General features: G+C 50.5%; 1 protein-coding gene across 1 annotated transcript; it reads right to left on the reverse strand.

Moving 5' to 3' along the window:
- Positions 1-12176: 12176 nt before the first annotated feature.
- On the reverse strand, positions 12177-15940 carry LOC109741564 (beta-glucosidase 8). Its single transcript, XM_020300649.4, has 11 exons — positions 15579-15940; positions 15387-15445; positions 14936-15011; positions 14776-14847; positions 14586-14673; positions 14100-14343; positions 13538-13653; positions 13231-13448; positions 13099-13130; positions 12878-12980; positions 12177-12751 (listed from the first exon to the last, which is right to left on the reverse strand). Exons 1-11 carry the CDS (start codon positions 15916-15918, stop codon positions 12303-12305), a joined length of 1797 nt encoding a protein of 598 aa, XP_020156238.1. The 5' UTR covers positions 15919-15940; the 3' UTR covers positions 12177-12302.
- Between the last annotated feature and the right edge of the window lie 8442 nt (positions 15941-24382).

The following is a 24382-nucleotide window of genomic DNA, read 5'->3' on the forward strand; positions in this document are numbered from 1 at the left end:
ATCTCCTCCACTAAAAGAAATCTCGTCCCGAGATTTAGGAGGTAGAAGGAAACAGTGCGGGGTATTCTTAGCGCAGACGATCCTCTCGTTCCCAAGTGGCCTCATCTTCAGAATGGTGCGACCACTGGACTTTGAGAAACTTGATCGCTTTCTGACGTGTGCGGCGTTCAGCTTGGTCGAGAATGCGGACCGAATGCTCCTTATAGGAGAGGTCTTGCTGCAATTCGAGCACTTCATGATCCACAGCTCGGATTGGGTCCTTGAAGCAACGGCGGAGCTGTGACACATGGAACACATCGTGTACCTGAGAAAGGTTCGGCGGTAGTTCCAGTTGGTATGCCACCTTTCCACGCCTTTCGAGAATAGTGAATGGGCCAATATAGCGAGGAGTTAGTTTGCCCTTGATTCCGAAGCGGTGAGCACCCTTCATTGGTGTGACTCGAAGATAAGCCTTTTCGCCAGGTTGATAGACCATGTCTTTATGATGACGGTTATACTGACTCTTCTGACGTGACTGAGCAGTCTTGAGATTCTCGCGAATAATGCGGACTTGTTCTTCGGCATGTTGGATAATATCCGGACCAAAGAGTGGACGTTCCCCAGTTTCTGACCAGTTCAGAGGGGTTCGGCACTTTCGTCCATATAACACTTCGAAGGGGGGCCATCTTCAGACTAGCTTGATAGCTATTATTATAAGAGAACTCAGCATACGGGAGAGATTCCTCCCATTTCTTGGCGAAGGAAATAACACAAGCTCGAAGCATATCTTCGAGAACTTGGTTGACGCGTTCGACTTGCCCTTGCGACTGAGGATGAAACGCAGTACTGAATGACAGATGAGTTCCCATGGCTTCTTGGAAACTTGCCCAGAATCTTGAAGTGAATAAGCTACCACGGTCTGAGCTGATAACCAATGGAATACCGTGGAGTGAAACAATCCTAGACATATAGAGCGTTGCCAGCTGACTAGCAGTGATTGTTTCTTTGACCGCCAGAAAATGTGCAACTTTGGAAAGCCGGTCAATGACGACAAGAATAGCATCATTACCTTTCTGTGATTTGGGAAATCCAGTGACGAAGTCCATCTCAACATGGTCCCATTTCCATTCAGGAATAGAGATAGGTTGCAGAGTTCCAGCAGGCCTTTGATGTTCTGCTTTGATACGACGGCAAACGTCACACTCAGCAACATAACGAGCAATGTCTTGCTTCATATTAGACCACCAGAATCTCTGACGGATGTCTTGGTACATCTTTGTACTACCAGGATGGATACATAGAGGCGTATCATGAGCTTCTTTCATAACTTCCTGTGTCATATCCAGGTTTTTCTCTGCACATGGCACCACTAGGCGGCCCTTGAAGTATAAGGTGCCATCTTCAGCAATAGTGAAGAATGAGGGCTTTCCTTCTGCGAGGTAGTGCTTAATCTTGTGGGCTTCAGAGTCATATCCCTGTATTCTCTTGATGGAGTCCAGGAGATCTGGTTCGACGGCCAGGGTATTGAGGGAACCCTGGGGAACAACACGGAGGTTCATCTTGCGAAACTCCTTAGGAGGGGGAGCGAGTGCACCCGGAGGGACAATATGGAGGTTTAGCTTCCTGAATTCTTCAACAAGCGAGGGCTAAACTTTGTGAACCTGGAGGTGGTTGCAGTAAGACTTGCGGCTCAAGGCATCAGCCATTACATTAGCCTTGCCTGGCGTATAGGAAATACCCAAGTCAAAGTCTGCAACAAGCTCCATCCATCTCTGTTGACGGAGGTTCAGATCTGGCTGAGTAAACAGATACTTCAGACTTTGGTGGTCAGTGAAGATCTCGCAACGATTACCGAGAAGGTAATGTCGCCACTGCTTCAGCGCATGAATGACAGCAGCAAGTTCGAGGTCGTGAACTGGGTAGTTCTCTTCGTGAGGGCGCAATTGCCGAGAGGCATAAGCAATCACTTTGCGGTCTTGCATTAGGACACAGCCTAATCCTTGACGGGAAGCGTCGCAGTAAATGACGAAGTCCTTCTTAGTATCCGGTGGAGCTAGAACTGGGGCAGAAGTCAACTTGTCTTTGAGTGCCTGGAAACTTTCCTGACATTTGTCTGTCCATTGGAACTTGACGCCCTTATGCAACAGGTTAGTCAGAGGTCTGGCGATCTTGGAGAAGTTCTCGACGAATCGACGGCAATAGCTGGCGAGATCGAGAAAACTTCTCACTTGCTTAACGTTCTTGGGAGGAGTCCAATCAAGAATAGCCTGAACTCGCTCGGGGTTGACGGCAATACCATCCTTAGAGATGACATGCCCAAGATAGGTTACTTCCGGTAGCCAGAATTCACATTTGGAGAACTTGGCATATAGTTGATGTTCTCGTAGCTTTTCCAGCACAAGTCGAAGATGTTCAGCATGTTCTTCTTCGTTCTTGGAAAATACCAGGATATCATCCAGATAAACCACAACGAACTTGTCGAGGTAATCCATGAATATATAGTTCATCAGTCGAGAGAAGGTGGCTGGAGCATTGGTTAAACCGAAAGACATGACGGTGTACTCGTATGAACCATAGCGAGTCACGAAGGCGGTCTTTGGGATATCCTCTTCGCGAACACGGATCTGGTGGTAACCCAACCTCAAGTCGAGCTTAGAGAACACTGACGAACCCGCCAGTTGACCATACAGATCATTGATCCGAGGAAGAGGGTATTTATTCTGAATGGTAGCTTGGTTTATAGGATGGTAGTCTTGAACTAACCGGTTTGTCCCATCCTTCTTCTTGACAAAGAGAGAAGGTGCTCCCCAAGGAGAGCAACTTGGGCGAATGAATCCTTTGCGAAGAGATTTGTCGATTTCTTCCTTAAGCTCAAGGTGTTCATGCGGCGGCATTTTGTAGGGTCGCTTGGCTATAGGAGTGGTGCCTGGTTTCAAGTCGATGATGAATTCGACAGCTCTAGCAGGGGGAATCCCTGGAAGTTCTTCAAGGAAGACGTCGAGGAATTCACGCACGACGGGAATGTTTTCAATGCCCTCGAGTGGTGCAGCATTCAATGCATTCAATGCATAGAGCCTTGCCTCGGCATTTTGCACCAGATGGGCTTGGTAAGTAACTATCTCATCTGAAGGGTGTAGCAGATGGACGGTCTTAGTGGCGCAAACTATAGAAGCAGTATGCGCTTTCAACCAATCCATACCCAAAATGAGGTCGATGTTAGACGACTTTAGGATAATGGGAGAGGCATAGAATTCCAGCCCTTCGATTTCCACGGGGACATCGATGCCAACCAAGGAGGTTTGACACTGTCCCACGGGGGTTTTGACCAATACAGAGGTGTTCATCTCCTCACATTTAACGTCGTGCTTGTATGCAAAATCTTCTGACATGAATGAATGCGATGCACCTATATCAAATAAAACGGATGCTGGTACTGAATTTACGAGGAGTGTACCCATCACAGTAGCAGGCTGGTCTTGAGCTTCGTTGAGGTCAACGTGGTTGGCATGAGCACGACCATAAGACTTAGCATTGTTGTTGCGGGGCTGGTTGTTACCACGGCCCGTTGCTGGAAGGGCAAGTTGATTCTGATTCTGATTGCAGTCCCTGGCACGGTGACCTGGTTGCCCACACTTGTAGCACAGACCATTATTGGGAGTGGGAACGGGAGCTTGGGATGGTGGAGCTGGAAGTCTTGACTGCCTAGATGGTGGTGGAGGCAGACGAGGTGCAGCATAGGTCTGCCTTGGGGCAGATGCATTTGGACGGTACATGCTGTTCGGGATCCATATCTTACGCTTCTGTGAGGGCGAGCCCGAAGATGAGCCCGTGTCACGGTTGCGCCTGTGAGAGCTCTGGTATTCCTACAGACCAGTTTCGACATTGATGGCCTTGTTCACCAAGGTGGCGAAATCAGCAAAGTCATGCACTAGAAGTGCGAGCTTGATGTCAGCTTGAAGGCCATCACGGAACTTCTCCTGTCTGCGTGCATCAGTTGCAATGTCCTCTTCAGCATAGCGAGACAAGTCCAGAAACTCCCGCTGATAAGCTTCAACAGTTTTGTTGCCTTGAGTGAGGTTGCGGAACTCACGCTTCTTCCGGTCCATGACTCCCTGAGGAATGAAGCGGGCACGGAAAGCTGCTTGGAAGTCTGGCCATGTGATGATTGTTCCAGCTGGCAGAGTACGCCTGTGGCTGTCCCACCATTGAGCTGCGGGTCCCTTCAAGAAGAAGGAAGCAAAGGTGACATAGCTGGCAGGGGCTACATCAGCAGACTCCATCTCATAGGTGATGTCACGGAGCCAGTCATCAGCATCCAGAGGCTGAGTTGAGCTGCGGTAGATGGTTGGGTTGAGGCGTATGAAATCTTGAAGAGTCACTTGGGCTGGCTGCTGGTTCATATTGGGGCGAGGAAACTGAGCCATCATATTTTCCATGAACTGGCGGTTCAGTTCAAACTGTTGGATCATACCAGCCATGTACTCAGGTGGTGGTGGGGCATCGCCACCACGTCCACGACCACCTGGTCTAACCATCCTGCTAATATATAACAGGGGTAGTTCAGCATTGAGAAATTTGCAAAGACAAGAATCATTCATGATGAAACATGCATAATGAAAGGAGCACGATAGCTACTACATAGTAGTCGGCATAACTTACAAAGGGGTCATGCATAGAGTTCAGTACATAGACTAAAACAACATAGGCGGCACACAGGCTCGCGGCGAATGCATCTAACACTACAAGCAAGCCTACATCAGTCCCAAGAGGTACTGTGGAGGTAATCGTAGCCCGACAGCTGGTAGTGAGGCAACGGATAGCCCTCCACATCAGCAGACTGGGGGCCGCGGATACTCAGGTGTAGAGCCCGACGCTCAGGTGGCAGAAGAGGACCAAGTGCAGGGGAGTAGCCTCCCACCTCTGGCCAACCGACACTGTGGGGCATCACGGTCCTGGCTGGGTAGATCGCAGTACGCGGTACCTGTCCAGATCGGACAAAGGGGTGCAGCAACGTCAGAGCACGGTAAAGGTGCTGACGGGTGGTGTACATCTCGTGGCGAAGAGCTCGGTTAGCTCGATCCAGCCCATCAGCATGCAGAACCAGGTTCTGATGGTAGAAGGGCTCTCGGGTGACAGTGGAGTAGGCAGCAGTATAGTATCCCTCCGCACCAACATCAGATGCGATAGCAATGTGCCTGAAAGGGGAGGTGTCCAACTCCCGATACTCTCCACGAAGACGTGTCAGAGCAGCATAGGCAGCATCGTGGACAGCCATATCGATGGTCACACCAACACCATGTGCGGTGTGCAGCACAGTAGTGGAGTCATACTCCCGCGAGTAGAGGTGGACGATGGCACGGTACTGCTCCTAGTTAAAGTCCTGGTACTCCTCGTAGACGGTGTACTCAGGGTGCCAGCGATAACCCAGATAGGTCATCATCTCAGCTAGCACAGCCGGTGATCCCGAGGCACCAATGGCCGTCGTGTGACGCACGACCTGCCTCGTGGGTTCCATCTGAAAGCAAAGACGTTTCAAAGGAGTCAAATGACAGTGTGTGAATTGTTCAAAATACTATTCTAAGAAACAACTATGGCTTATCCAACTTTGGGGTGAATGCGGTCACGGGATCCTAGTGTTAGAGTTAGTAAATTCGTTTAACCCGAGTAGAAGAGAGTTCAGAGTCCCAGAGTAAAGGTCGAGGAGTAAAAGATCCTAGTACCACCCAATGGCGACGTGGGCCCATAAGACACACAGCCATGTTAGTAAAAGCTTTGTAATGTCTAGACTCGACTTCAGCCAAGGAGTGTGGAAAGGGGGATTCCTACAGGCAGTCGGCTCTGATACCAACTTGTGACGCCCCCGATTTGACCGTACACTAATCATGCACGCAAATGTGTACGATCAAGATCAGGGACTCACGGGAAGATATCACAACACAACTCTACAACATAAATAAGTCATACAAGCATCATAATACAAGCCAGGGGCCTCGAGGGCTCGAATACAAGTGCTCGATCACAGACGAGTCAGCGGAAGCAACAATATCTGAGTACAGACATAAGTTAAACAAGTTTGCCTTAAGAAGGCTAGCACAAACTGGGATACAAATCGAACAAGGCGCAGGCCTCCTGCCTGGGATCCTCCTAACTACTCCTGGTCGTCGTCAGCGGCCTGCACGTAGTAGTAGGCACCTCCAGTGTCGTAGGTGTCGTCGTCGACGGTGGCGTCTGGCTCCTGGACTCCAACATCTGGTTGCGACAACCAGATAGAAAGGAAAGGGGGGAAAGAGGGAGAGAAGCAACCGTGAGTACTCATCCAAAGTACTCGCAAGCAAGGAGCTATACTACATATGCATGGGTATATGTGTAAAGGGGCATATCAATGGACTGTACTGCAGAATGCCAGAATAAAAGGGGGATAGCTAGTCCTGTCGAAGACTACGCTTCTGGCCATCTCCATCTTGTAGCATGTAGAAGAGAGTAGATTGAAGTCCTCCAAGTAGCATTGCATAGCATAATCCTACCCGGCGATCCCCTCCTCGTCGCCCTGTTAGAGAGCGATCACCGGGTTGTATCTGGCACTTGGAAGGGTGTATTTTATTCAGTATCCAGTTCTAGTTGTCATAAGGTCAAGGTACAACTCCGGGTCGTCCTTTTACCGAGGGACACGGCTATTCGAATAGATAAACTTCCCTGCAGGGGTGCACCACATAACCCAACACGCTCGATCCCATTTGGCCGGACACACTTTTCTGGGTCATGCCCGGCCTCGTAAGATCAACACGTCGCAGCCCCACCTAGGCTCAACAGAGAGGTCAGCACGCCGGTCTAAACCTATGCGCGCAGGGGTCTGGGCCCATCGCCCTATGCACACCTGCACGTTGCGTACGCGGCCGGAAGCAGACCTAGCCCCCTTAATACAAGCGCGAGCTTACGGTCCAATGCGGCGCGCACCACTCAGTTGTTGACGTCAAAAGAGCTTCGGCTGATACCACGACATCGGGATACCCATAACTACTCCCACGTAGATGGTTAGTGCGTATAGACCAAATGGCCAGACTCAGATCAAATACCAAGATCTCGTTAAGCGTGTTAAGTAACCGCGAACGCCGACCAGGGCCAGGCCCACCTCTCACCTAGGCGGTCTCAACCTGCCCTGTCGCTCCGCCACAAAGATCCACTCGCGGGTACTCCTACGAGCCGACCCGACTTTAGTCATCACATGTGTCATGTATATAGTATATAAGTATATACCCGTGATCACCGCCCAGGTGATCACGGCCCGATAGTATAGCACAACAGACGGACAAGAATGTAGGGCCACTGATGGAAAACTAGCATCCTATACTAAGCATGTAGGATTGCAGGTAAAGGTAACAACAGTAGTAGCAAGGATAGGCTATGCATCAGGATAGGATATCGAAAAGCAGTAACATGCTACACTACTCTAATGCAAGCAGTATAGAGAAGAATAGGCGATATCTGGTGATCAAGGGGGGGGGCTTGCCTGGTTGCTCTGGCAAGTAGGAGGGGTCGTCAACTCCGTAGTCGAACTGGGCAGCAGCAGTGTCGGTCTCGTAGTCTACCGGAGAGAAGAGGGGGAAGAAACAGTAAATACAATGCAAACATAAACATGACGATGCGTGACATGACAATGAGCAGTGCGAGGTGTGTCCTAACGCGACAGTAGGTGGTACCGGCGAAGGGGGGGAACATCGGGGAAAGTATTCCCGATGTTTTGCGTTTTCGGACAGATGGACCGGAGGGGGAAAGTTGCGAGTTCGATAGGTTAGGGAGGTGTGGTGGACGAACGGACTGCGTATCAGGATTCGTCTCGTCGTTCTGAGCAATTTTCATGTAGAAAACATTTTCATCCGAGTTACGGTTTAAAAGATATGAATTTTCAAAGATTATTTGAATTTCTGGAATTATTTGAATTAAGCAAAAATGAATTATGACGTCAGCATGAGGTAATGCTGACGTCAGCAGGTCAACAGGTCGGCTGACCAGTCAAACCAGACAGGTGGGTCCAGTGGGATCCACATGTCATTGACAGGGCACTAACAGAGTTTTATAATTAACTTAAACAAGGTTATTAGCAGGTAGGCCCCACCTGTCAGTGCCTATTTAGATTAATTAATTAGTTTTATTTATAAAAACATTTTTTTTGTTAATTATGCGGCGGGGCCCGCATGTCAGTGGCTGGGGCCTGCCCAGTCAGCAGTTGACTGGGGTCAACCCAGTCAACTGGGCCACCAGGACCCACTGGCAGCGACCCAGGGGGTGGCCCCAGGTGTGCCAGCTCAGCGCGGCCGGCGACGCCAAACGCGGCGGCGCGGCTCGGATCTCGCCGGATTTCGCCTACGGGGCTCAGGGAGGAGCGGGGCTAGTCTCATTCGAACGAGCCCGCAGCGCCGCATCCAGTGGTGGCCGTAGCTTCGCCGGACTTGGCCGAAATCGGCGCCGGCGAGCGGCGGAGGTGGCGGCGTGCACGGGTGCTCGACGAAAACAGAGCTACGGCGTGCTATCGAGCAAACGGAGGGGCTGGGGAGTATCTACGCGCTGTGGGGAGTGCAACGGGCTTGAGCCCGTGACCAAAAGGTCACCGGAGCCTTGCCGGCGGCGAGCTCCGCGGCGACGCGTTCAGACGCAAGCAGAGCGGCGGCTACGAGAGCTCAAGAGGCCAGGAGAGCGAGGGGAGAGGATGAGGGGCTCACCGCGCGGCGCAAGAAAGGCCCGTGGGAGGCTTAGTAGCAGCAGCAGTCGCCGGAGTCGAAGAAGACGGCGGCGACCCGAGGAAGAAGGCGACGGCGTTGGGGGTGATGTAGGGGGTCCCGGCTCGAGCAGGTGGTCGGGGAGGACGGGCTCGACGCGGCGGAGCTCGTGGACACGTCGAGGTCGCGAGGAAAGCACGGTGGTCGCGTGAACGACGGAGAACGGCGGCGACCGCGTCGGTCTCCTCTCCAGAACGAAGGAGAGGGTGAGGGGAGAGGTGGATCTGGGGGAGGGGAGGCGCAGAGGCGAGCGAGAGGGGCAAGTGGGAGGGATGGGCGGAGGCCGAGGCGTCGGGGCGGCCTTATCCTCCCCCGTCGCCGGCGAGGGGGTGCGGCGGGGACCTGCCCTGTTCCGACCCCGGTCGGGGGAACAGGGAAGGGGAGGGCATGGTCGAGCGAGGTGGGCCAGGCCGGCTGGGCCTGGGGTCGGCCCAGTTGGGCCAGGGTCCAGTGGGGGAAGGGGGGGTTCCTTTTCTTGTTTGTTTTCTTTTTTCTTTTTGTTCTGTTTTCTCTTTATTTATTTATTTTCTTTTCTGTTTTAATTCATTTAAAAGCATTTAGGCATTTTATAAAAATGTGATTACTTCACCATAATTACCGATGCAATAATTGACATGGCCCGAACATTTTTATTATAATATTTGAAAACTTTTGTCGTTTGACTTATTTAGGATTTAAATTTGAAACGGTTTTGAATTAACCCGAGATTAATTTCAGTGACAGAGGTGACGTGCCATCATTAACGTGAGATTACTGTAGCATGATTATCCGGGCGTTACACGACGCGACGGTGCGGCCGTTGGCCGTGGGGCGGCGCGGTGGCGCTGGTGGCCGGCGGCGCCCGTGGCCCCATCTGGGTTGGGGCGGGCCGGTGGCACAACGTTCGGCGGCGACGCTCCTTGGTGGTGGCGAGGTGGCGGCGGTCTGCGGGTGGTGAGGACTTCGTCGGTCGGAGAGTTGCAGCGTGGTGACAGACTGACAGGACTGTCCGGGTTCAAGAGGGCCCGGCAAGTCCTCGTCCCCGCGTCCGGTCGGCTCCGCTGCAGCGGTGGAGGTTGTCCCCTCCCTCTGGTCGAGCTGTGGTCGCTCCCGTGGCCGGTGTCTCCTTTCCCTCTCCAGGTCTCGTGTTGGCATCTCCAGAGAGGTGGCAAGGGTGGTCCGGTAACCGTGGTGGCACAGGCTGGTGGGCGGCGGATGGTGTGGTGCATTTCAAAGTGCCCGGGGTGGTGGTGGATCGGGAGAAATCCCTGTCGGCTTGTCCGACACCAACGCGGTGACGCCTGCGGGCGCCGTCGGACCTTCCTAAGGGGCGTCGGGTGTATCCCTTCCCCACTACCCCCCGCGTACCGCGGGAAATCCTAGAACTTGTTCGGGCAACAGCGGCGGCGGCGGCGTCGCATCCCCTTCTTGAAGGTGTTTCTTGGTGCGCGGTGCTTCGTGAAGGAAATATGCCCTAGAGGCAATAATAAAGTTATTATTTATTTCCTTATTTCATGGTAAATGTTTATTATTCATGCTAGAATTGTATTATCCGGAAACTTAGTACATGTGTGAATACATAGACAAAACAAAGTGTCCCTAGTATGCCTCTACTTGACTAGCTCGTTTATCAAAGATGGTTATGTTTCCTAACCATAGACATGTGTTGTCATTTGATGAATGAGATCACATCATTAGGAGAATGATGTGATGGACAAGACCCATTCATTAGCTTAGCATTATGATCGTTACAATTTCATTGGTACTACTTTATTCATGACTTATACATGTCCTCAGACTATGAGATTATGCAACTCCCGAATACCGGAGGAACACTTTGTGTGCTACCAAACGTCACAACGTAACTGGGTGATTATAAAGGTGCTCTACAGGTGTCTTCGAAGGTGTTTGTTGGGTTGGCATATATCGAGATTAGGATTTGTCACTCCGTGTTTCGGAGAGGTATCTCTGGGCCCTCTCGGTAATGCACATCACTATAAGCCTTGCAAGCAATGTGACTAATGAGTTAGTTACGGGATGATGCACTACGGAACGAGTAAAGAGACTTGCCGGTAACGAGATTGAACTAGGTATTGAGATACTGACGATCGAATCTCGGGCAAGTAACATACCGATGACAAAGGGAACAACGTATGTTGTTATGCGGTTTGACCGATAAAGATATTCGTAGAATATGTGGGAGCCAATATGAGCATCCAGGTTCCGCTATTGGTTATTGACCGGAGACGTGTCTCGGTCATGTCTACATAGTTCTCGAACCCGTAGGGTCCGCACGCTTAACGTTCGGTGACGATCGGTATTATGAGTTTATGTGTTTTGATGTACCGAAGGTTGTTCGGAGTCCCGGATATGATCATGGACATGACGAGGAGTCTCGAAATGGTCGAGACCTAAAATCGATATATTGGATGACTATGTTTGGACGTCGGAATGGTTCCGGATGAGTTCGGGCATATACCGGAGTACCTGGAGGTTACCGGAACCCCCCGAGAAGTATATGGGCCTTATTGGGCCATAGTGGGAGAGAGAAGAGGGAAGCCTAGGAGGGGGCGTGCCCCCCCCCCCCCCAAGCCCAATCCGAATTGGGTAGGGGGCCGGCCCCCCCTTTCCTCCCCCCTCTCCCCCCTTCCTTCCTCTCCTAATCCAACTAGGGAAGGGGGGGGGGAATCCTACCCCCGGTGGGAGTAGGACTCCCTTGGGGCGTGCCATGGGAGGGCCGGCCCTCCCCCTCCTCCACTCCTTTATATACGGAGGAGGGGGGCACCCCATAGACACACAAGTTGATCATTGATCTCTTAGCCGTGTGCGGTGCCCCCCTCCACCATAATCCACCTCGGTCATATCGTTGCAGTGCTTAGGCGAGGCCCTGCGCCGGTAGCTTCATCATCACCATCATCACGCCGTCGTGTTGACGAACCTCTCCCTCGACACTCTGCTGGATCGTGAGTTCGTGGGACGTCGCCGAGCCGAACGTGTGCAGATCACGGAGGTGCCGTACTTTCGGTACTAGGATCGGTCGATCGTGAAGACGTACGACTACATCAACCGTGTTGTCATGACGCTTCCGCTTACGGTCTACGAGGGTACGTAGACAACACTCTCCCCTCTCGGTTCTATGCATCACCATGATCTTGCGTGTGCGTATGATTTTTTTTTTTTTTTGAAATTACTACGTCCCCAACACTTCGGGATACTGGGAGCATGGTGGTACTTCTTCGAAGGGTGCAGCGGTTGCCGGTCTTCCTTTCTTTGTTGATCTGCCGGTGTCGGCATTTATTTCTCTTTCTTTTTCTTGCTTTTCCTTTTGGGCTTATCTGTGTTGCGGCCCCAGCGAGCTAGATGTTCGGATGTTTACTTTATAATATAAAGCGGGGGAAACCTTTATCGTCAATAGCGGCAAGTGGGTGCACACAAACAATAGTGTGAAACTGAACAAGGTTGTTCCAATACACTCTACGCTGCAGCACATTTTCAAAGCCAATATACTGCTGGCGTCCACTGCTTATCAAGTACAGCTACTTGCCGCAGCAAGAGAAAATAAACTCACCATTAGAAGGAGAGCATGAAGATGGAGGGAAGAACCAGATACAAGCAAACCAGCAGGGAGAGCAGGACCCGGGGGCTACTCGAGGTGGCCGAACCACCAGCTGCTGCCATGTTGCTGCTTGAGACGCCGGAGCCGGCTTGAGTGCTGCCAGAAGTAACTGCGCCGTCTTTCGAGCCGGGCCCCGACGCCTGCAGCATGTTCTTGAACCAGTAGGCCGAGTCCTTGGGGTACCGCTTGAGGGTGGTGAAGTCGACGTACACGATGCCGAACTTGGAGGTGTAGCCCGACAGCCACTCGAAGTTGTCCAGGAGGGACCACGCAAAGTAGCCCACCACGTTCGCGCCGTCGTCGATCGCCTTCTTCAGCTCCGCGAGGTAGGTCTTGTAGAACTCCACCCTTGATGCGTCGTGGAGGAACTCCTCGCGGGTCAGGTTCGCGGGTTGGTCCATTCCTGGCAACATATCATACCACCGTGGTGATTCGTGTTATACATGTGTGTGTTTGCTGTGATGGGCTTTGTTGCATGTAGAGTTTGTTTTTTCAAGTTGTTAAAGGAGGATAAGGCCGTTTCGAATACCGTTCTCGGATATAATGATCGTCGGGTTGTTGTACTTCTCCCTTATGTAGTTCACACATCCGTACATGCCCGTCGGGACGATGTAAAGCCAATTGGAGTTCGCCTGCACACAGGTTGATACACCACCAGATACTCGCTTGTTAGTTTCGCATTCGACAATCTTGTAACGCTGGCAGAAGAAACTGCAATGTGCTGTTGCAGGAGGAAACGGCTATACATACCTTCTGTCCAATTGGTACGCCATTTCGCTGAACTGCACGTTTAAAGGAGAGGGTGAGAAGTGATGTATCTTGAGTAACTACATTGATTTATATTTATAAAACCTGAATCATACATATAAGTTGACAACTCACATATATATTGAACATGCCAGTCAGATGAGTAGCTTGTCGGTGGTTGCTGAGGCGTTGGTTGGTCCGCCATGTAGGTCGCTGTATACTGATTTATCCCAATATAATCTACAGAGCCCTTGACTAACTTAGATTGTTCAGGTGTGAAACTAGGTAACCTCTCTTTTACGATATCTTGCATGGTCTTCGGGTATTGGCCATTTAGTAGTGGATCAAGAAACCTGAATTTCCGGAACAAAATTGTCAATAAAGGACAATTGTGTCAGACAAAAATCTGAAGTTTTGTGACGAATTACTGCCATGGTCTTACCAACCAACATGGAAGTCCCTAGCCCTTTGAGCTGCTGCTTGGTCGGCAGGTGAGTTGGTAGCAGCTTCATACCAGTTGAAGTCCAGAACTATCCCAACTTTGCCTTTCTGACTTGCCTAAATTTTGTTTGAAGTCAGATGACAGGATCGTACACAGCAATACAAATACATATGTGACATAGTTGCCTCAATACTTGTTTTTCCGCTACGAATGTACATAACATATGATATTCCGTTGTTCCCAAGTGCAAGTGAGTTCCCACACTATTTGTCATATTCACATATTATAAGCACATTATTTTGTAGACCAAAATGCTTTCGCCAATTTCGCTACCATATACAAACCATATGGCAAAGCAAAAGAATTTCAAACTTGCAGCCGAATATCCTTCTTTGAAAAAAAATGTTAATAAGAAACTTTAGCCACTTGGCATAGCATGGATTGCTTTTTGCAAGATACTGAATTCAATTCCATTCAGAAACAAACTCAAGAAAATAACCAAAATTTTACGCTGCCAAATTAGGATAATTATTGTGTACGTACAAACTACCATGTCACTAACCTGGTACTTATTGCGGTATCTCGCAACTGCAGTAGCATGAGACAAGAGAATGTTATGAACAACAGTGTAAGGCTCTGTTGCGGAGTTCCCACCGGCAGCGCATTTGGTGCACCTGTTAGGGGGATTCGTTCCAGTATCAAAGCCAAGTGCTGCTACTATCCTTGGCTCATTGAATGTGAACCAGTTCTTAATTCGATCACCATAAGTCTTGAAACAAAATTCAGCATAGTCCGCAAATATGTTCCTACAGAAAAAGACGGAGAAATGTTTTAATGCTCCTTGACCCTTGTAGAAACTGTCATAAGCATAGAAGTTGCATTCTTACATGTATCAACAATTATACGCAGAAATTACAGATTATGTAGATGGTCCATTTATCTTATGTTGGTATGTTCACAATGGGAAGTGAAAATTCAGTCATGACCAAGAATTGTGGTTGTTAAGCTTCTTTTTGCTCTTATAAAAGTAATATTTAGTGTGACTTACGCGATCTTTGGGCTTAAGAAGCCATCATACTTCTTCTGAAGCGCAAGAGGGATATCATAGTGGTTGAGATTGACATAAGGAGTGAGCCCTGCTCAGTTTTGACATAGACATTAAGACACAAATGTACTTATGTTCACATAAACAACTGAAGAATTGAATTACTCCGTTTGATATTTTGATGTCGTCGTACCTTGCTTAAGGACGTAGTCTATGAGATTGTTGTAATACGTGACACCTTCTTTATTAACTTTCCCCTCCCCATCTGAATGAACCAAAATGCATCAGTGAAACAAACAGAGAAACAGCTCGAGTAGATGCACTCAATAGCTAGAGTCAGATTTTTCATGTACCTGGGAAGATCCTGGACCATGAGATTGAAAACCGATACGCGTCGAAATTCAGGCTTTTAAGTAGATCGACATCTTCCTGTAGTGGCACAAGGGCATCAAATATCAGTCTGGCAGAATCCATTTTTTAACTCAGGAGATTTCTTTTTACAACAGATTGCTGTGACTCCCAAAATTGTAGTAAGTTCAAATTAAAGTCAAAATGGACCTAGCGCACATCATTGCAAGCATATGTTTTCAGAATTCAGATTACACTTCACTTGGAAAGCTGCAATTTTCTAACAATACCCCATGCTTGATTATGCTTGAAAGTAATAGTGGTGGCAACTAGTACAAACTGAAAGATTAAACACCGAATTTTATCTACATGTAGGCATGCACAAGTAGATGGTATTTTCCTTTTGAACCGATAAAATTACTCAGAGGGAGAGGAGTGAGCATTTCTCGGTCCTACCTTGTAGCGATGGTACTCATCCGTGGCGACATCTGCATTGGCGTTCTCCGCAATGTTCCCTGTCGGCGGCAGGCGGCACAGAGCAGGACGATGTTAGATTCCTCGAATAAGCCAGTCAGTAATAACATGATAACGCGGGATCTAGCTAGCATAGCAGACAGTGGAGCAGGATGAGGTGGTGTGGTGGCGTACCGGGGGTGTGGACGAAGGGGTCCCAGATGGAGGGCCCGCGGCCGCCGGCGGCGGCCGCGCCCTCGACCTGGAACGCCGACGTGGCCGTCCCGAAGACGAAGCCCTTGGGGAAGGACGCCCGGCTCAGCCCGCCCGTGTCCGCCGCGGCGCGCGCGCATCCGAGCAGCGCGGCGGCGGCCAGCAGCAGCACCAGCAGCCGCGGCGGCGCCATCATCTGAGCTACTAGGCCGCTGGTACCGAGCGAGCAGCTCTCAGTCTCACTCTCGCTCGCCGGTGGGAGTGGGCAGTGGGCGGTGAGTGAAAGTGAGCAGCGCTTTCTGTCCTGACCGTGGTGGCGCATGTGACGCCGCGGCCGTATTTTTTGGCCGGTGGTCTGGTCGGACCACTGGGTTCGGTAGGTAGTGCTACAGTACAAACCTGGTGAGAGCGAGCGGCTCAGCCTCACTCGCTCACTGTCGTACTAGGTGGGAGTGACAGTGGGTGCATTTTTTCTGGCCGTGGTGGCGTGATCCTGTTTTTTCGCCGGTGGTCGGGCCAGCTGATTAGGTATTCGATCTGGGTTGGATTGGACTGGATTGGAACGGGGATGTGTACGCACGCCGACGGTGATGCGATCTGGCTCGCCGTCGGCGGTCCCGTCCATCGGCACGCTAGCTGCGCGGCAGCCAGCAGGCAGGCAGGAGCGGTAGAAATGCGCTGTCATCATGCATGCGTTACATTATGCGAGCCAACAAGTCAAAAGTTATGTGCCGGTGTCGCAAAAGTTATGCAACGGTGACTAATATAGGAGCAGTTGCGTGAGATCCCAGTGCCACCTAAAGTTCTTAATTTCTGGTGGAGGGTTATTCACAAATTTGCGCCATGTCGTTCCATTCAGGCTTCTGTCAACTGGGCAATTGATATTATTCATGATCTTGCTGCATTGATTACATAGCATAAAACTACTACTTTACAGGCTAGGGTTCCAAAAAACTACCGGATTTTAACTTTTCTCATATAACAACCAAATAGGTGGTCGGCTGTTTCAAAAAAAACCCAAATCGTCGAGTGCTTTCAGATTAATCATGATTATGACAGGTCGGGCCCGCACCTAAACGAACTGTTTGTTTGACCGTTAACTTATAAATGGAGCCCACATGTCAGTGTCTCTTCCTTCTCTTTTTCTTTCTCTCCCTCCCATGAACTCTCTCTCGAGCACGAGAACCCCCCTTCCAGAGCCGGCGACTCTGTCCTCTCCCCGGCCTCCCTCTCTCCTCCGCCGCTGGAAGCCACCAGCTCGCCGCCGCCAGAAGCCACTAGCCGCTGGCGGCGAAGCATGAACCAGCGGCCACCACCATCGCTGCCATCGGCGACGACCTCATGCACGAGATCTTCCTCCGCCTCCCCTCCCTCGCGAGCCTAGTCCGCGCCGCCCTCGACTGTCGCACCTTCCTCCGCGCCGTCCGTTCGTCCCCTGCCTTCCGCCGTCGCTTCCAGGTGCTCCACCCGCCCCAGCTGCTTGGCTTCTTTAGCAACCCCTTCCGCATCGTCGTCCCTGCTTTCGTTCCAAGGACCAGCAGCAGAGGCCATTCCGCGGCCAAGGAGCAGGAGAGGGCGTCCTGCAGGTGCGTGGCGGCGGCATGGAGCACGGCATGGCGCGGCGGCAGCCATGAACAGCAGGGACCCGATTGCTTTTTCAAAAAAACAGGGACCCGGTTGCTTTTTTAGGAAAAACTACAGGGACCCGATTGCTTTTTTAAAAACAGCAGGGACCCGATTGCTTTTTATAAATGTTTATAGGGGCTATTTTGTAAAAGTGAGGACATATTTGTAAATTTGGAAAAGAACCGGGGGATTGAAGAACTTTTTATTTGAATATGAGGTACAAACACTGACATGTGGGCCCCACTTGTAAGTTAACGTCAACCAGACGGTTCGTTTAGGTGCGGGCCCGACCTCTCATAAACGCGATCAACTTTAAATCACTCGACGATTTGGGTTTTTTGAAACAGCCGGCCACCCATTTGGTAGTTACCTAAGAAAAAATAAAATCCGGTAGTTTTTTTGGAACCCTAGCCTGTAAAGTAGTAGTTTTATGCTATTTACTCTGCTACATTGGAAGGAGTGAAGAAGCACCGAATGCCGAGAGAGAATACGAGCTGGTTACCGCCAGAGGAAACCTTTATCAAGGTGAATGTTGATGCCAGCTATTCAGGAAACTTCGCTCATGGAGGCACGGGAGTGGTGATTCGTAACCACAATGGTGAGTTAATCCGAGCTCGGGCTATTTGGTACCGGTATGCGCAAAATGCAAGGTTCATGGAAGCCTTGGCGATTAGGGATGGTATTCGTTTAGCAATGGATCTTGGCTTCCACAAGGTTATCCTTGAGAGTGATGCGCAGGAGGTTGTCCGGATGATCAATGTTGCAAATTTTGAGAGGGCGGATATTGCTTCCATTTGTTATGAGGTCCAGGAGGTGAGCTCCGGTTTTGATCCCTTCGTTCTCGTGCATGTAAACCGGAAAGCAAACATAGCTGCGCATAGATGCGCCAGAGGCTAGCGAGGATCGTAGAAGATGTTTATGGGTTAACTATGTACCCTCTTTTCTTCTAGGTTGTATTCAACCTCCCTGTAATTCTCATGTTTAAGCAGTAAAGCCTTTGTTTCACAGAAAAAAGTGGTTTGGCTGGCTGCGCCGCAGCAGCATCCTCTCCTTGGTGGTTTGTGCGGTGTTTTTTGTGGGACCAGGGTAGGCTGCCCCTTTCTTGTGAGCGGGTTGTAAGAGCAACTCCAACGCGCCGACCCATTTCATTCGTGCGTGTCCATTTGGGTTGCCGCGGACAGAAAAGTCGGCCCAACACGCCGACCCAAACGGACGCGTGTTCGCTTTTCATCCGCCTGCCAACCTAGCCCAAATTTGAGCCTAATTTACGTCGGCACGGACACGAAGCGGACGCGCGCGATGCGCGTCTACTCCTCCCCCTGGCGCGCCAGTCGGTGGCACATTGGTCGTTCTCTTTCACCCCTATTGACAGCAAGCCCTCGCTCGCCCCACCCCGTCGTCGTCGCCGCCCAGTTTCGGTGTCTCGGCCAGCAGTCTACACCTCCACACCCCCCCCCCACACACATACCGCCACCTCCCACATGGCCGCCACCAATGCCTCGATGCCGGGCCACCGCAACTTCCCACCCCCATTCCAACGTCGTTGCGAGCACGAAGTCACCCCCGCGGCACTGGCTAGCTTCTTCGTCCGACGCCGCCGCGCTCGCCAGACACCCCCACACTCATCGGACGCCGGCAGCCACCTGGTCCAGGGGAGTCGCGCGTCTCTTCACCGGCCAGCTTCTTCGTCAACGCCCGCAAGTTGTTCGACAGTTGCCTCAAGGTACAAAATGGACTCCGCCGACGAGTTCCTTTTCCACAATTTTCTGTGCCACTCCAACGATTCCTCATCCGATGATGAGGAGATGTAGGCTGCCGTGTTGGTTGATACGTCCATTTTACATCATGCTTTTATATTGATATTTATTGCATTATGGGCTGTTATTACACATTATATCACAATACTTATGCCTTTTCTCTCTTATTTTATAAGTTTTACATGAGAGTGAGAATGCCGACAGCTGGATTCTGGACTGAAAAGGAGCAAATATTAGAGACCTATTCTGCACAACTCCAAAAGTCCTGAAACTTCACGGAGAATTATTTTGGAATATATAAAACGTATTGGGCGAAGAAAGCACCAGAGGGGGCCACCTGACATCCATAAGGGTGGGGCGCGCCCCCCTGTCTTATGGGCCACCTGGCAGGCCCCCGACGCCCATCTTCTGCTATATGGTGTGTTTTGACCTGGAAAAAATCAGAAGGAAGCTTGCGGGACGAAGCGCCGCCGTCTCGAGGCGGAACCTGGGCAGAACCAATCTAGGGCTCCGTGTTGGGAATCGTAGCATAATTTTAAAATTTTCCTACGCTCACCAAGATGCATCTATGGAGTGTACTAGCAACGAGGGGAAAGGAGTGCATCTACATACCCTTGTAGATCGCGAGCGGAAGCGTTCCAATGAACGTGGATGACGGAGTCGTACTCGCCGTGATCCAAATCACCGATGACCGAGTGCCGAACGGACGTCACCTCCGCGTTCAACACACGTACGGTGCAGCGACGTCTCCTCCTTCTTGATCCAGCAAGGGGGAAGGAGAGGTTGATGGAGATCCAACAGCACGACGGCGTGGTGGTGGATGTAGCGGGTCTCCGGCAGGGCTTCGCCAAGCTTCTGCGAGAGAGAGAGGTGTTGCAGGGGAGGAGGTAGGCGCCCAAGGCTGTAGTGTGCTGCCCTCCCTCCCCCCCCTTTATATAGGCCCCCTGGGGGGCGCCGGCCCAGGGAGATGGAATCTCCAAGGGGGGGCGGCGGCCAAAGGGGGGGAAGGGGTGCCTTGCCCCCCAAGGCAAGGGGGAAGCTCCCCCCCCTAGGGTTCCCAACCCTAGGCGCATGGGGGGAGGCCCAAGGGGGGCGCCCCAGCCCACAAAGGGCTGGTTCCCTTCCACTTTCAGCCCACGGGGCCCTCCGGGATAGGTGGCCCCACCCGGTGGACCCCCGGGACCCTTCCGGTGGTCCCGGTACAATACCGGTAACCCCCGAAACTTTCCCGGTGACCGAAACTTGACTTCCTATATATAATTCTTCACCTCCGGACCATTCCGGAACCTCTCGTGACGTCCGGGATCTCATCCGGGACTCCGAACAACTTTCGGGTTTCCGCATACATATATCTCTACAACCCTAGCGTCACCGGACCTTAAGTGTGTAGACCCTACGGGTTTGGGAGACATGCAGACATGACCGAGACGCCTCTCCGGTCAATAACCAACAGCGGGATCTGGATACCCATGTTGGCTCCCACATGTTCCACGATGATCTCATCGGATGAACCACGGTGTCGAGGATTCAATCAATCCGTATGCAATTCCCTTTGTCAATCGGTATGTTACTTGCCCGAGATTCGATCGTCGGTATCCCAATACCTTGTTCAATCTCGTTACCGGCAAGTCTCTTTACTCGTACCGCAATGCATGATCCCGTGACTAACGCCTTAGTCACATTGAGCTCATTATGATGATGCATTACTGAGTGGGCCCAGAGATACCTCTCCGTCACACGGAGTGACAAATCCCATTCTCGATCAGTGCCAACCCAACAGACACTTTCGGAGATACCCGTAGTGCACCTTTATAGTCACCCAGTTACGTTGTGACGTTTGGCACACCCAAAGCACTCCTACGGTGTCCGGGAGTTGCACGATCTCTGTTGGGAATCGTAGCATAATTTTAAAATTTTCCTACGCTCACCAAGATGCATCTATGGAGTCTACTAGCAACGAGGGGAAAGGAGTGCATCTACATACCCTTTTAGATCGCGAGCGGAAGCGTTCCAATGAACGTGGATGACGGAGTCGTACTCGCCGTGATCCAAATCACCGATGACCGAGTGCCGAACGGACGGCACCTCCGCGTTCAACACACGTACGGTGCAGCAACGTCTCCTCCTTCTTGATCCAGCAAGGGGGGAGGAGAGGTTGATGGAGATCCAACAGCACGACGGCGTGGTGGTGGATGTAGCGGTTCTCCGGCAGGGCTTCGCCGAGCTTCTGCGAGAGAGAGAGAGAGAGAGAGAGAGGTGTTGCAGGGGAGGAGGGAGGCGCCCAAGGCTGTGTCTGTGCTGCCCTCCCTCCCCCCCACTATTTATAGGACCCCTGGGGGGCGCCAGCCCTTGGGAGATCAGATCTCCAAGGGGGGCGGCGGCCAAGTGGGGGGGAAGGGGTGCCTTGCCCCCAAAGGCAAGGGGGAAGCTCCCCCCTAGGGTTCCCAACCCTAGGCGCATGGTGGGAGGCCCAAGGGGGGCGCCCCAGCCCACTAAGGGCTGGTTCCCTTCCACTTTCAGCCCACGGGGCCCTCCGGGATAGGTGGCCCCACCCGGTGGACCCCCGGGACCCTTCCGGTGGTCCCGGTACAATACCGGTAACCCCCGAAACTTTCCTGGTGGCCGAAACTTGACTTCCTATATATAATTCTTCACCTCCGGACCATTCCGGAACCTCTCGTGACGTCCGGGATCTCATCCGGGACTCCGAACAACTTTCGGGTTTCCGCATACATATATCTCTACAACCCTAGCGTCACCGGACCTTAAGTGTGTAGACCCTACGGGTTCGGGAGACATGCAGACATGACCGAGACGCCTCTCCGGTCAATAACCAACAGCGGGATCTGGATACCCATGTTGGCTCCCACATGTTCCACGATGATCTCATCGGATGAACCACGGTGTCGAGGATTCAATCAATCCGTATGCAATTCCCTTTGTCAAACGGTATGTTACTTGCCCGAGATTCGATCGTCGGTATCCCAATACCTTGTTCAATCTCGTTACCGGCAAGTCTCTTTACTCGTACCGCAATGCATGATCCCGTGACTAACGCCTTAGTCACATTGAGCTCATTATGATGATGCATTACCGAGTGGGCCCAGAGATACCTCTCCGTCACACGGAGTGACAAATCCCAGTCTCGATCCGTGCCAACCCAACAGACACTTTCGGAGATACCCGTAGTGCACCTTTATAGTCACCCAGTTACGTTGTGACGTTTGGCACACCCAAAGCACTCCTACGGTATCCGGGAGTTGCACGATCTCATGGTCTAAGGAAAAGATACTTGACATTGGAAAAGCTCTAGCAAACGAAACTACACGATCTTTTATGCTATGCTTAGGATTGGGTCTTGTCCATCACATCATTCTCCTAATGATGTGATCCCGTTATCAATGACATCCAATGTCCATAGTCAGGAAACCATGACTATCTGTTGATCAACGAGCTAGTCAACTAGAGGCTTACTAGGGACACGTTGTGGTCTATGTATTCACACATGTATTACGATTTCCGGACAATACAATTATAGCATGAATAATAGACAATTACCATGAACAAAGAAATATAATAATAACCATTTATTATTGCCTCTAGGGCATATTTCCAATAGTCTCCCACTTGCACTAGAGTCAATAATCTAGTTCACATCACCATGTGATTAACACTCACTGGTCACATCACCATGTGACCAACATCTAAAGAGTTTACTAGAGTCAACAATCTAGTTCACATCACTATGTGATTATCACTCAATGTGTTCTGGTTTGGTCATGTTATGCTTGTGAGAGAGGTTATTAGTCAACGGGTCTGAACCTTCCAGAACCGTGTGCTTTACGAATATCTATGTCATCTTGTGGATGCTACCACGCGCTATTCGGAGCCATTTCAAATAATTGCTCTACTATACGAATCCGGTTTACTACTCAGAGTCATCCGGATTAGTGTCAAAGTTCGCATCGACGTAACCCTTTACGACGAACTCCTTTCCACCTCCATAATCGAGAAAATTCCTTAATCCAGTAGGTACTAAGGATAAGTTCGACTGCTGTCATGAGATCCTTTCCCGGATCACCATTGTACCCTCTTGACCAACTCATGGCAAGGCACACTACATGTGCCGTACACAACATAGCATACTATAGAGCCTATGTCTAAAGCATAGGGGACGACCTTCGTCCTTTCTCTATCTTCCGCTGTGGTCAGGTCTTGAGTCTCACTCAATACTCACACCTTGTAACACAGCCAAGAACTCCTTCTTTGCTGATCTATTTTGAACTCTTTCAAAATCATGTCAAGGTGTGCTGTCTTTTGAAAGTATCATCGGGCGTCTTGATCTATCTCTATGGATCTTGATGCCCAATATGTAAGTAGCTTTATCCAGGTCTTCCTTTGAAAAACTCCTTTCAAACAACCCTTTATGCTTTCCAGACATTTTACATCATTTCGGATCAACAATATGTCATTCACATATACTTATCAGAAATGTTGTAGCGCTCCCACTCACTTTATTGTAAATACAAGTTTCTAAAAAACTTTGTATAAACCCAAAAAACTTTGATCACTCCATCAAAGCGTATATTCTGACTCCGAGATGCTTGCTCTAATCCATGGAAGGATCGCTGGAGCTAGCATACCTTTTAGCATCCTTAGGATCGACAAAACCTTTCTGATTGTATCACATACAACCTTTCCTTACGAAAACTGGTAAGGTAACTTGTTTTGACATCCATCTGCCAGATTTCATAAATGTAGCTAATGCTAACATGATTCCGACGGACCTAAGCATCGCTACGGATGAGAAAAACTCATCGTAGTCAACTCCTTGAACTTGTGAAAATACTCTTTGCCACAAGTCGAGCTTCATAGACGGTAACATTACCGTCCATGTCCGTCTTCTTCTTAAAGATCCATTTATCTCAATGGCTTGCCGATCATCGGGCAAGTTCACCAAAGTCCATGCTTTGTTCTGATACATGGATTCTATCTCGGATTTCATGGCCTCGAGCCATTCGTCGGAATATGGGCCCACCATCGCTTCTCCATAGCTCATAGGTTCATTGTTGTCTAGCAACATGACTTCCAAGACAGGATCACGCATTACTCTGAAGTAGTGCGCATCCTCGTCGTCCTACGAGGTTTGGTAGTGACTTGATCCGAAGTTTCATGATCACTATCATAAGCTTCCACTTCAATTGGTGTAGGTGCCACAGGAACAACTTCCTGTGCCCCGCTACACACTAGTTGAAGCGACGGTTCAATAACCTTATCAAGTCTCCACCATCCTCCCACTCAATTCTTTCAAGAGAAACTTTTCCTCGAGAAAGGACTCGTTTCTAGAAGCAATTACTTTTGCTTCCAGATCTGAAATAGGAGGTATACCCAACTGTTTTTGGG

The sequence above is a fragment of the Aegilops tauschii genome, chromosome 4 (genome assembly GCF_002575655.3).
Source record: "Aegilops tauschii subsp. strangulata cultivar AL8/78 chromosome 4, Aet v6.0, whole genome shotgun sequence".
Lineage (NCBI taxonomy): Eukaryota > Viridiplantae > Streptophyta > Magnoliopsida > Poales > Poaceae > Aegilops > Aegilops tauschii.

Coding starts and splice junctions, on each gene's coding strand:
- LOC109741564 (XM_020300649.4), bottom strand. CDS start 15,918: ATGCGCCACCACGGTCAGGACAGAAAGCGCTGCTCACTTTCACTCACC. Junction 13,449..13,537: donor AGGGACTTCCATGTTGGTTG/GTAAGACCATGG, acceptor CCGGAAATTCAG/GTTTCTTGATCCACTACTAA. Junction 12,752..12,877: donor GATCATTATATCCGAGAACG/GTATTCGAAACG, acceptor ATATGTTGCCAG/GAATGGACCAACCCGCGAAC.